The sequence below is a fragment of the Astatotilapia calliptera genome, chromosome 10 (assembly GCF_964374335.1).
Source record: "Astatotilapia calliptera chromosome 10, fAstCal68.1, whole genome shotgun sequence".
In the NCBI taxonomy this organism is placed as follows: domain Eukaryota; kingdom Metazoa; phylum Chordata; class Actinopteri; order Cichliformes; family Cichlidae; genus Astatotilapia; species Astatotilapia calliptera.
The window spans coordinates 24,394,326-24,408,319 of record NC_137431.1 but is presented as its reverse complement, the minus strand read 5'-3'; the positions used below and the strand labels follow the sequence as shown (position 1 = coordinate 24,408,319).

Genomic DNA, 13,994 nt, shown 5'->3' with positions numbered 1-13,994 from the left:
GGTGCATTACAATGTGCCTGCTTACAGGCATTTAAAATATTTGTTTTTAACAAAAAAGTCTTTGCCTGATACCTAAATTTCAATTATTACCCCATGAAATGATAAACCATTTCAACAGCTTCACTTCTGAGTCAGTGGACATGCACTAGATCCTTCAAATGTGGTAACTTTTAAAGAAACTTTAATGGGAATCACAGTGAAATTTCAATCAACTATGGGTCTTGCTTTTTTTAAAGATGATATCTGTCTGAAGTTTTCAATGGTATAGCCTCAGAGCATTACCATCCACAGGAAAAAAAAGAAAAAGAAAAATATTTCAAAGCAGAAATAAAGGAAATGCCCAAACTGCTGATTTTATTTTTGGGTGCTTTATCATTTGCTTATTATAGTGAAAAGTTGTGCACTTTTTAGAAAGCCTTCATATGTTTCTGAACCCTCCCATCCAAAAATTCCCAAAAGACACCAGGATGAAGGTTGTAAACATGTGGAGAAGCTACAACGACAGAGGCTAGCGTGGTTTTCATGCTGTTCCAAGCAAGAAAATGGCACATTTGTTATCTTTCCCAACAAAGGGATCTAACCTTGACTATGATGTGTCAGACCTGTGCCAGCTAAGCCTCCCATTGGGTCCAAAGACAAACAGCACATCCGCTAATTAAAAAGAACGCCAGATGGCAAAAACCTCTGTGTAGTTACTTAAATAGTAAGTTTAAATTCACTTTGAGGCTGCAGTAAATCAGTTGCACAGAGTTGTCGTTTAAGATTTTGTTATGAATTTTCATTTTTCTAAACCCGATCGATCATCTTTGCTCAAGGAGCTGAACAATATTCTAGTTTCCTGAATGATAGAAGTGGTCCTCTATGGCATCCATATGCTTTTGTACTTCTGTTTTAGTGATGGATGCTGTCAAGTGACCTACAGGAGATCATCTACAGCACAGATTCTATCTAGAATTAAAAATTTACTTTGTTTCAAGTTTTTTGCTGCTACAGCTCTTTGACATCTAGCCAGCTTAGATTGTTATCACTGTGTTTGGGGTTTTCTTGGAAAGACATGCAGAAAAACTGTAAAATGTGTCAACCTTTACTATATCTTTTTCTTTTGTCATCTGCCAGTGGAGCCACTGAAAGGCAGCCCTATGAAGTGTTTTGGAATCAGTTCAGATTGCAGTCCACATCTCTAACCATGCAACTCTACTAATAGGTCAAAAATTGGACACATATATTCTGAACAATAACTACTGAACAATATGCCTGATTTTTTTTTTTAATTGATTTCATGGAATTTTTAATTGTGATTCATGGAATTTAACCGCTGCCACACACATTTTGAATAATAATATTTAGTGTGCTTGCCTGAAACAAATACTTACTGTGTTTGTTGGTCTTATGATATATCTACTTGTAATGTTCACTTAATCATCTATTTTTATTTTATTTCTTTAGACCAAAGTTCTCTTAACCAAAATTGGGGCAGACCAAACCACAGAAAAATTACAAAATCAGCATGTATTATTGATATTTCATTTCCTGTGGAGTAAAGTTCAAAACACCTAAAAAATCAAACATCAAAATCCCATTTTGATTGAGAAAAAGAATGTCAAAATAAAAAACAAAATGCTAAGAAAACAAAAATAGGACGCTTAAATGTATATCTGAGATTTACCATCGTAACCTTTTCGTCTTATCTTTTGTTGGAATCAGAGCACAGCAGCGTTGGATGGTTTTGGCTCTCAAAATCAATCCCTTTTCTTTAAGTCAAAACAAGCATACCCCAAGTTCTTTATCCTTAAGAAAATAGTGTGATCACTTCATAAACAAAGAAGTTTTTTTATATATATATCTTGTTGTAAAAACAATCATTTAAACAAGTCAGACCTTAAGACCACCGTTAAATAACACTTAAGTATGTTGGGCTTTTAAATGACTGCCTTCCAGGTTGCTGCATTTAGGCCTTACCCCATCTTTACCTCTGCTTCTATTATGTAGAAACCAACACACACATACATCTGCTCATACTATACATAGGCACATGCTGAGTTGACACTTGGCTGACCAGTGCAGAACAGAGGGCTGGACCTCCCATTACTGAACAAAAAGCTTGTGGTCTCGCTCCACTGGTGAGGGTGTCAGCAGCTCCCTGTCCACCCAGCCAGAAGCAGGGTAATGGATTGTGTTACTCCTCATTGTTGACATTGCAACAGATCTGAGGTTTAGTATATTCCCATCCTCTCCCTTCTCTCTCGTTTCAATTCTTCTTTTACTGCTTCCCCTTTCTGCTTTCGTCACCTGATGTGTGTCAGATACCTTAACCAAAATCTCTTCAGCAGTGACATTATACAGGTTTTGTTTACATCTGTATATCCTATCTCCTTTGCACTCCGTCAGTGGCCTGACGTGATAAGAGTTTTCTGTTGACTCTATGTGTTACAGAGTGGATTTTCTGGTCAGCAAGTATACTGCTCTGTCACAAATCCACGCATCATGTGTACTGTATAGCTGTTACGTGGATTCAGTTAGTTTTGATCAGATTATACTGCTTCTAAAAAATCTGACCTGTTTTATCTCCATTGTATTCAAGCAAAACGTTTAGCATGTTGCTAAAAGCTTCTTAAAGGTTTGGCAGTTAGCAGGATTTAAGTGTTAAACAAGTTTTTCTTCTTTTTAGTATATTTGCAAAGCCAATTTTTAAGGGTTTTTTAAATCCTACTTTGTTCACATCTGTGTTTGCCATCATAGTATGTCTACTATCCACATCCCTTTTTGCTGGAACAGCACTCTATTATTATAATCTCAGTGAAACATTGTAAAGCCATTTGAAACACATTACATCCATAATATGATAAAACATTTTGGTTGTGAAAACAGCGATCAAAAAAGTGCGCAGGATACCTTTTATCACAGAGACTGCCTTGTAAAACATTTGCTGGGAATGAAATGAAAGGATCAGGATGTTCTCTAAATTGTCTTTAATCTGATAATTAATAGTTTGTTTGTTTTTGTTATATTTGTTTTGCCCCTTCTGCATTTTCTACCACCATGAGCTATTCTCCTTTCCAGTAAAGAGGACTAATTTCCCACAATTATTTCTTTGTCCCACACTCTCTTTATGTCCTGCAGGCTGTTGCAACAGACCCTTTTCCAGTAAAGATGCTTTATGACAAATCACATGACCAGGTGTGGGTCCTAACCTGGGGGGACATGGACAAAACCCACCCAACACTTCAGGTAAGTGTGAAGTACTTTGCAGCAGTTACTTTTGATAGACAAGCTAAATGGTTCAACTTAAATTACAGCTCTGGGAATGAGAGGGAACTGGATATTAACTATTAAAGGGACACTTAAGCATTTTGTGCTTTGTTTTGTCTCCTGTCTGCAAAAAAAGACAGGCTATTATTTTGGATATCTTTCTTTAATAAGGAACAGGGAGCTCATCGGTGTCGCAGGCTCGCTTGTTAATCAGTGAACTGTAATCATCGAACATAAAACAAAGCTTAGAGCAGCTATAAAATTACAAAACAGACCTGCTTTTTATCATCCGTCTACACTTGCTTTTTGGTGGTGTGTATTTCTCAACTCTTGATTCGTTCCCTGGGAGAGTATAATCTGCGTTAGCTGTAAAAAGTTTACCAAGCGAGGAAAAACCTGGCTTATAACTAATTGAGCACACTTGTGTGCCAGCGTCCTTTGTTTATGTGATAAGTATTTGTGTGACAAAAACTAATCTATGTATGTTTTAGAGCATTTACCAAGCCAGCAAAACAGCAATTCACAGCTGTGGTGTTGTCGGCTTGTGCCGAGCGTCCCTTTGGGCTGCTGGTGCTGGAGGCTTCACAATTGAGAAATGATCACAGGTGTGGTTGTATTTAATCCACCTCAGGGGATGGGTTGTGACAAGGGAATAGGGAGGAAGATGCAGAGAGGGTCGAGAAGGTGGAGGGAAGAGGGAAGAGACCAGAACTGGCACCGATGGAGGATGATGCTGTTTTTAAAGGGCTGGTATTTTTAGGTCTGCCTGTTTTGCATGTGCATCAGTGGAAGATAGTGTCATGAGTAAAGCTACCAAGGGATCGCACTGTAATCTCTGTAAATGACAATAACATGTTTATTGTTCTGCTTTGTCTCTTTGGGTGAAGGGACCGCATTGTAATTAAGTGCGGCCCTGTTTTCTGTCTTTATGATTTGGAGACGTTTATAAGGATTGTGCAATAATGATACAGTCAAATTTACGTGTGTTTCACTTATTTTCAGTATAGATTTTTCCCCTACTCCAGTTATTTCTTAAGCTCTCAATTTTTTGTGAAACGGTTCTATGAATAACACTTCTCCAGGATACTGTAATGGGTCCATTTTACATCATTATTTTTAGTTTTAATGTTAGATTCTTTCGGATCACAAGGTGCCACTATGCTTTGGCATCAAAAAGTAGTGAAAAGGATAACTGCCTGTACGTGGGTTTTAACAGTTTTCCACTGATTTATAATCTACATGGCCAGACTCCATATGTGTGCATAGATTTCCAATTTCTTCAGGCTTGCACTTCTTCACAGAGTGTAGGTGCATAAGCTGGAGATGTGTTTTTGTGTAGTTATTCCGTTTTAAGGGGAGCACTCAGTGGTTTTGAACTTCTATCAGAGTTGTAATCTTAAAAACAGCAGAACATTCTATCAAACAATGTTTTTCATCACAGAAGAAAACATGGTTCTCCCTATTTTAATTTTGAAACAAATACAAAGAGAAGCTTTGCATAACAGCTGTGCAGAAAATGCATTTTTGTTATTTTCATTTTGTTCATTTCCCCCTCTTCCTGCCATGGTTCAGAAGTAATGAATAATTAGTGAACAGGGTAGGAATCAATCAAAAAAATGCAATTGCAGACAAACTGCATAATGGATTGGAGGCCACATGGATCACACCACAAATAAATGGTCTGATAATGTCATTATCATTTGGACTGAATGTAATTGACCTGTTCAGCAGCAGCCTGTCGCTACCAGAGGCACCGCTTCGCTTCGGCAGATCATACATGTGTATGAGTGCGTGTCTCTGCTCGTGCATGTTAATTTGAGCACTCGAGATGTACGGCTGCACGCAGGTGTGCATTCATCTCAGTGTGTGCGGCATTTTTAAGAAGCCAAGTTTGAGGATGGCTCAGTAATTCTGCAGAAGCACTGAAGAGAACGTGATTGTCAATTCATTAGGGAAGACAAATGGAGGAATCTCTGCCGGGCATAGACAGTCATAGCCTTCCAGACTGTCAGTTCATTCTGTGTTAATGTGCTAAGAAGATATTTAAAACACAAATAGATTTTGTTTTGTTATTTTTGGTTTTGTTGCTTTTTGTTTGTGTTTTCACACACAGCAAAATAGCAACTTTTTAGCCTGGGCTGGCCAAATCAAATGAGTTTTTTTATGCTCTTAATAAAAGGTATTTTAATCCCCCATCCACCAAACTTTACACTTTGCACAATGCAGTCAGTTCTCCTGGCAATTGCCAGACTCATCCATTGGATTGCCAGATGAAGAAGCTTGATTTGTCACTCCATTAAACATGTTGTTTTTAATTTTCCAACCTTAACCAAGCTGCTATTTTAAAGTCTCTCACATATAGGTTGCTTGCTGTCGACCCAGACCATGACTTTCCCCAAAACTTTACATACACCCACTACCTCTGAAATAGATCCGCCACCCTTGCCACTAACCATAATGAAGCTATTTTGAGTCTGACTGGAGGCTTGAGCTTCTTTGCCCTCTCCATACTTGCTTCCTGTCATCTCTTTAGAAGTACTGTCAATTAAAGTAATAAAAGAGGATTTTAATTATTGCAGCAGTGATTCATTACTGTCGCGCCCATAGGGGCATCAGTTCAGAACATTCTGACATATCTTTCTGGAAGGCAAGTCTAAACATATTTTGCTCTTTAATTTGATGGTTCTTTTATTAAAATGTATATGTTTTTTAATTTTCTCAATGCTCATTTTCGCTAAATTTGTATCATGTTTGTAAGAGAATCTCAAGCAACTGTTTCATATTAAAAGAAGTTGACATAAACAATTGTTTGTGTCTTACAAATGTATGATATAAAACACAGAGTCAAAAAATGCAAATCATTAACTTTAGCTGTTCTTGCATGAAGCATTAATCATGATCTTCTTAGTTTCATTGGACCCGGGGTGTGCTTTATTGCTCTCCAGGAACAACTAGTAACTCTAAAAGAGTGTATTAGCAAAGCACAATGAATGCAGTTGCATGGGGTAATATTAAAATGCCTCATAAAATTTATTTAATTAGCGGAAAAATAATGGAGTATTTGAAGAATGCCATCTAATTTAGACATCACGTAGCTGGAAAAAGAATGAAAAAGAAAAAAACTACACATGGCATCTGCAGAGTGAATGTTGTAGAGAGTCAGAAGCTAACCAAGAAGCTACTTGGTTAGTAGCTTCAAAAATCTCCCTTAGGTGTCAGATAAGCCAGCAAGGCAGTGGCCGAGAAAAACTCAACTGGGCCTTAGTCTTGGTCTTGAGTACATGAATATGAAATCGAGGGATGAAGAATAACAAAAGGAAAGCCACTGGCATTAAGTTGTAAACACCTGCAGCCCACAAACCACCAGAGTTGCCTAATAATACATGAGTAATAGTACACTGAACCTCATTAACTCCCATCATTGTATTCTGCAACTGTTGTAATGACTTTTTGTTAATGAGGACTTGTTTCATGTCTCGCAAGCAATGAGAAACAGGCTGATCTGTTTTGTTAAAAATGGATGAGATATTCAGCAGAGTGGGGGAAAAGAGATCACTTCTGAGGGGTATTTCTGTAGAGTAGCAAAAGAAACTTAAACTGCTATTTTTATTTCCTTAGATTTTATAGCTCTGACGAAGAAATGCAGTCTTCCCCCCCACCGGGCATCAGGTAGAGGTTTAGCTTCGGAGTTGAAGGCGTAGACATTTCGATTTAACACTTAGCTCTTTCTAGTTTAAAAAATATTCTGTATGCTCTCCAGCAACATTTTCCTAGGTGTCTAAAGAGGAGTTTGCAAACTGAGAAGGAAAACAAGCAGATTTGACCTGATCATGGCAGCATACATGATGAAGCATGTCTCATGGATAAGGTGGTTTATCAGGACTGTATCAAAAGTGGAGGCGCTCTCCGAGCACCTTAGAAGCATGCTGATTCAGTGCCAGCTGTATGACATGAGAGATGGGGCTTTTATTGTGGTGTGTGCTTCTTAGACAACCATCACTAATCAAGATGCTTTACGGAGAACTGAGATAGGGCCGTGCTTCACCAGCTCAAGTCTTATAATGTAGATGTTTATCTGTTTCACAATATATGAGGCTGTCACCCGAACAAGCTCTGATTCTTAAGACCTGACATATGAGCCTTACAGTAATTCCTCTTACAGAAGATAGAAGCAGTGCATTCTGACAAAGCTTCACAGTTTGGCTAAAAGCTGCAAACTAAAGTAAGCATCTGTGTTCAGACATACGGACACGTAACCAGAAACATACATACAACCCTACAGTCAGACATTCATTCTAAGGTGCACACTTCCATACATACAAATCGTTGCCCACTATGGCCCAAAATAAAGGGGAAACGATTAAGGGAAAGCTAACTTATACAATGTGATTGTATAAGTTAGTCGTGCAAAACAAATCAGAGACTGAGCTAACCTGATAGGCTGAGGAAGACTGTGGTTGTGATGATTACCTTTGGTTTTAAAATTAGAGTGTGCTACAGTGAGGAGACCCTGGTTACAGGGTAAGAGAGGCTGGCTGCAGTGATAAGGACTAAGATGCTCTGCTATGTAAGCAGGGACCTGTCCATGCTGAGCTTTATATGTTAATAACAGGATTTTAAAGTGGATTCTGAATTTTATTGCCAGAGAAGATTAGCAAGAATAGGTGTGAAGCAAGTATACGGTTACTTTAACAGTTGTTATGGTACAATAATCACACATCGGAATCCTAAACAACTCGTTAGAATGTTGTTTCTCTTGGTTACAATAATCTGGTTTAAGATCATGTCAGCCTACATAATTCCCATTACGTTTAGTGAGGCATATCTTGTTATAGTGCAGTGCTCTTTTGGGAAACCATGGCTTCTGGAATCCATGTGGATATTGCTCTGAAATTACAACCCAACCTATTTCCAATTGTATGCTCAACAGCAGCAGCAAAGACAGTGAAATGTAACACACCATTCTAAACTCTAATTAGATTTGTATGGTTGCATGGAAAACAGTTTTCTAGCAAGTGTTGTTTTAAACTGTGAATTGTATAGCTAAAAGGTGAATAGTGTATATTTCCAAAATCTTAGAAATGTTTAATATCAGTGAGTGAATAAAATTTAAAAAAAATCTCAAATAGTCCTTAATTAGGAAAATTCCGATTGAAGACCGTGTGAAGTTCGGCTTTTGAAGGATTACGCTGAAAACATTCAAGGGTTTAAACCACAAAAATAATGTATTTGCATTGGTGTTAGATAGTAAATACTGTATTCATTTTACATTTTTCTGGAACTGTCTACAGGTTATTCCTCAAGCCAGTGTGGGTGAAGTACATCATGCCATACGTACAACTTTTCAGAGGGTGAACGACTTCTTCATTCCTCCAACTAACCTCATCATCACTCACGTGAGGTAAATCCGTACCCATTTAGCAGCCTTTCACCTTAAAACAGGTGACCTTATTGCTCTCGCTCATCGTAGCTGTCCCACTAAAGCAAAGGAGAAAAGAGCAAATGAGAATTATAATGAGAACCTCGATGTGTATTAATCACTGCACAAAAATTCTAGAAAGGCTATTAACCTCTTCTGTGAACTTTGCCAATTTAGGTTTGCCTTTGTCTTTCTCAAAAATGAGCCCGCGGTTCACAAGATTGATCTGGAGACCCTTCACCGTGTCAAGACCATCAGCCTAAAGAACAACAGCTGCATCCCAGTGAGCATGGCCTACACACACCTGAGTGGCTTCTACTTCATCCAGTGCCAGACCAAGAGCCTTCTCGCCCCACAACAGCTTCTGATCGACAGTGTGACAGACGCCGTGATTGGGCCAAACCTCAATGTCACAGGCCAGGCTTTTGTGTCACCAGACGGGCGCTACATTGTGACACCTGACCCACAGAGCTCAAAGCTGATAGTACAGACAGTGTCATTCCAAGGGGAGCTGAGTCTGAACCAGGAAATAGACGAGCCTGTGGCGGTCTCTGATCTTGTTTTTCAACCTTCTTTCACGGAGTCCAACCAGCATGTGGCCGTTGCCACCTCGGGCTCAGGAACGGACCTGCTCTTTGCCGATCTGTCCTCAGGCCACATCGAGGTTCTCCGGAGCCTCAAGCAGCCCCTGGCCCCCCAAGCCTGGCCCTGGGGAGGCCCTAACAGAGTGGTTGTCTCCAGTGGGTTGTTTGGACAATATCTGGTGACACCATCAGCTGAGTCCCTCTTTGTTCTTAATGGCAAACAGAGAACGCCGCACTGCGAGGTGTCAGACATCAAGAGAGGCAACACAGTTGTCTGGGTTGGAGAGGTATGAGTGACAAGGAAAAACAAAAGTGAACAAGATTTAGAATTAGGGGGAAAACGGAAAGATCAGGCCAAATTACCTATTATTAAGATTTATGTGAACATAAGTTGTGGACTCAACCCTGGGACTGAGCAAGAGAGAAACCTGCCTGGGTTTGTTGTAACAAAAGTACACGTAAAAATAGAGTAATTGAGAAAATATTCCGAAAATCTGTTGTGATATTTATATTGGGAGAAAGTGTCAATGCCGTTCAGTGCAACAGTGATCTATGTGCACTTAACTATACAGAATTGTACATTATTGCACTTCCTTCCATGTTATCACAGCAAATAGATACCTGAAGAGGGGTTATAACAAACTATGAACTATGCACAATGCTCACTTTTTTTAGACTAAAAAGCTTTCCAGTTTTTGTTTATCTCAACAATGTTTGTCGTTTTCACCAGTGCCGCATATAATCACCACAAACTGTCTGTCCCGTCTGCCTTTAGTGTCCTGAGTGCGTGTCCTGAGTCCTTTTAAAAGCTACCACCACCATCTGTTTACTCGCCTTTGTCATGGTATTGTACTGTATTCTCCCTCTGAAAGCTTTCATTCTCCTAATGCTGGCAGAGGTTGGCTTTATACACGTGTAATACCCTTATTTACATTGTCTGTCCAAAGAGCTCAATTGGTCCGTTAGCCGTCGACAATGGATGTTGCAGTGGAAGCCTAGCCTGAAATGAAAAGTAGATCTTTTGGTCTCTTGCAATGTTATAATCTGTCCCCTGCTGTTTCACATTTATTCTGAACCTGCAGTACAGCTCTGAGCTGTGAAGCCTGAAAATGCCACTTATACCACTTAGCAGATTCCCTCAGGGTAATGACTCCAGTTTACACTGACCCATATGCTGAGGCCAAGCCAAAGTAGCATCAGTGCTGCTATCTGACAGGCTGTGAGCATTTGTAGATCTCCTAAGAGAGCCGTGCATCAAGATCAAACAAGTCAGGTAGACTAGACACTTCTCACTTGGTAATTAGTGAGAGAAAAAACTTTCTGGAAAGAAGTCACGCATGTACACAAAAATAAATTCTATATTTCAAAGTCTTGCAACCTGTTTCAAAAGTAGGGATACATTTTGACAGCAATATGTACTGTATTAAACAGTTTTCCTTTTTTTCAGGAATATTAATTGTCAAATTGCAAAAAGTACTAAGTGTGTTTATTACTTAAACACTGTATTCCTACTTTTGAACTAAAAAGGCTAGAGTGTCTGTCTGAGAGCAGCAAGTGAATAAACACCAGCAAATCTCCATCTGTCAAAATAGCAGATATTTCCTATCTGTGGTTGAACTGCATCATCTTCTGTGTAACGACATTTTCCACTTGCACTAATCATCATAATGATGATCCATTAGCAGCAATATAGCGCTGCGGCTTCTCTGCAGATGTAATAATGCCATCAAAAATTACTGGAACCATAAAGTCTCTTATCATTCCTGGCTTTTCATATTAGTGCCAGTCTATATATGAATGCAGAGCTTGGACAGCACTTTTGATGGTTTTTACATAGTAGATGAAAATTGGCTACAGTTTGGGGGTAATTACTTTTTTTTTTTTTTTGCCTTTTTGTCTTTGTGAGACTTTTAGTAAGCTACTTTAGGAAAAGCACTTATGTGATGTTATGTGGAATATACAGAACATAAAGTTTAAAAAAAAAATTAAATCAAAAGTTTTTCAGATCTGCCAATTATGTAAGGACAGTCTGACTTGCCACAGAAGAAAAAAATAAAAATCATTTATTTGACCTAGTCGCACAATGCTTCTACATTTGATACTGAATGTAACTAAAATAAGTATCAAACATGAGCTTGGTGTGAAACAGTTGTTCATTCATCGAGTCACCATGACAAGCAGTTCTATTACATTTCAGGCATATTTTCATACAGTGAGTTTCAAGTGGTACAAGTTCAGTTTTGTCTCACGTCAACAGCTGCCTCAGGGTCTTTGTGCCAGTTTTTATAATCAGTTATAAAAACACCTGAAATTGTAACGTTCTCCCACAGTTGGCCTGCTTGTCTCACATATTTAACAGGTGTTTAACATGACCCTCTTCTTTTTTAGAGACCTTTTTTGGCAACTATTCAATTAATTTGCTCTGCATTTCTCTCACAGTATGCTGTTCTTAACATTTGATTAATTCAGACGCTGCTAATACAAAATCAGGACTTGAAGCTGTGTTCTGAAGATCTTTGTGACAGCGTAGATTTTACATTTGTGTAGGTAAAAGCATTATTCTTTGCACGAAGCCCAGCGTGGAGTTGCTGGTAATTAAATCACGTTTAAAAAAACAAACAAAAACCAGTACTTTACAAAACAGTAGGATCAATGCTTAATCACGTGGCAAGAGGAATATTTTTGTTAATTTTTTGTGAATTTAAATCTTGTACATGTTGTCATCACAGCACAAATGCTCACAGCCTTTGAGATCCAACAGTTCCTGACCTTTTAATGGCAGGCCGTGAATATTAAAGACATAATTAAACGTCATTTACCAAGATGTCAAAGACCAGCTTGAGTGTGAAAAAACTACTGTAAATCCAAATGGAGTCTTGTGGTGTATCTGCAACCTAAATGAAATAATAATCATTTTTCCTAATACGTAGTTGTGCCTGTTACTCCAGTCCCCAATGCGATGCAATGTGTAGGGTAGAACACAGGAGCGAAGCAGATTCGTCCTTCTTGTTTGTGACTTCGGTATTTGCTGCTAATCTGCCATGAAAACCGTTCCGGCATGAAAGTATGACTGAATTAACTTTCTGAAGGCAAAGATTCAATGATGTTTCCTAGACCACTGTTGCACTGAGGAGAGGAAAATATACGTATATATATATAAATATATATCTGACATACATTTATGCTATCATGCTTTTAATGGAAATTTCTTAAATTTTTAATCCAGTTTTCTGTCTCAAAAAAAAAGAATAAATCTGGCTCTGATGCTTCCTAAAGTCACTATCCCATCCAAAGTCACTTCCCAATGGCTCTAATCAAGTAATAAACAGTATTTGACAACTCTTAACACATGCATGTAATGAAAATAGGCCTCCAGTATGATCACGGACCTCTTGGTGATCTCTCACAGTCACATACAGTTCACAGTTGCTTGTATAAAAGTCACTTTTATGTCTTCTCATTGTCACGTCTTTCAGCTTTTCTCTTAAGGTCGATTGAGCAGTAAAACATTGCTACTAGAGTCAAGGAGAGCAAGAACAAAGAGACTGCACCTGCGCTTGCTGATATAACTACATAACTGGCTCACTTATGTTGTTTGTTTGGATCTACCTTCAGTGTCACATGACTATTTCTGTACCTCTCCTTTAACCCTAAAGTAAGGGGCTGAAGAGCTGAACCGCTTGGTGTGATAGACATTGATAGGAACCACTGTTGTAGATATCATTGTTCATGTTTAGAACACGTTCAGACATGACAAAACTGACTGTACAGTTTTCTTTATGCATTTTGTGTGTTCTGGTTTATGAGGGAATTGTTTTGTAAGAAAAAAATCGAAATAAATATATTGTAAAAATCATTCAAGTGTGTTTTCACTTCATTACTGTTAGAAACTGGGATAAGCTAGCTAATTAATTTGTCTATTGCACTAATTTGATTATTTATAGCGCTTCACAATTCCCCCTTTTTTAAATCTTTGTCAATATCAATTTGGGGGGTTTTTTTTAGTTTTTTTTTTTTTTTGCATCTAACCTGGTTTGCATGTGAACATGGCCACAAATTTGCTGGTAATTAGAACTATAGTCTATATTATTCTGTCCAAGTGCCAAGTATAAAAAATGAATTACATTACAAATAGACTCAAGCATTCTGAAATCCCATTTGATACCCATTTTGGGTGTTTTCTGGTCATTCGATGGTTATCAAATCAGATTATTTGTAATCACACATTGCCAGCAGCTGCTAGTAGGCTCAGTACGTTGCTGTCATCTCATTCAACAGTGGTCACTTCATATTGTTTAACAAATGTGATCACTGAGTGTTTTCACTTTAAAGTCTGTATAAGGCGGCAGTGGTTGCATGAACTATGAGACATAAGTTCAAGATCCCCTTTTTTCCTTCTTTTTGACCTTCTGTTTCCATGATTGCTGAAGATTTTAAGTGTGCTGCTTAACACGTGCTGAGGCTGGTAGTAGTCACGGAAATATTCATGCCAATTCACACATCCAAATCAGCTGATTCAGTCACATATATTAGTTCACACATATGAATGTCGTATATTATGGTTCTAGTTAGCTGGTTGAACATAAACAAGACAGTGAATCCATTGTAATCTGTGGATTTTGCAGGTATCACATTAGCAGTGCTAATGATATAAGTGTTCATGCACTCAAAACAATACACAGTGAGATAACAAATCTGAACAGTATGAACAATGCACTTGTTCTTCCTTGTTTTCATGTCCA

General features: G+C 38.3%; 1 protein-coding gene across 2 annotated transcripts in view; it reads left to right on the top strand.

The window, feature by feature from the left end:
* The window catches only part of fstl4 (follistatin-like 4), a 221,494-nt gene extending 208,386 nt beyond the window's left edge, over positions 1-13,108 (top strand). For both annotated transcript variants that reach the window (XM_026182327.2, XM_080307263.1), the window contains 3 exons: positions 3,121-3,228; positions 8,541-8,650; positions 8,846-13,108. In XM_026182327.2, coding sequence (XP_026038112.1) covers positions 3,121-3,228; positions 8,541-8,650; positions 8,846-9,545 — 918 coding nt within the window. In that variant the 3' untranslated portion in view covers positions 9,546-13,108. The remainder of the gene's footprint in view (positions 1-3,120; positions 3,229-8,540; positions 8,651-8,845) is intronic.
* Positions 13,109-13,994: the final 886 nt, after the last annotated feature.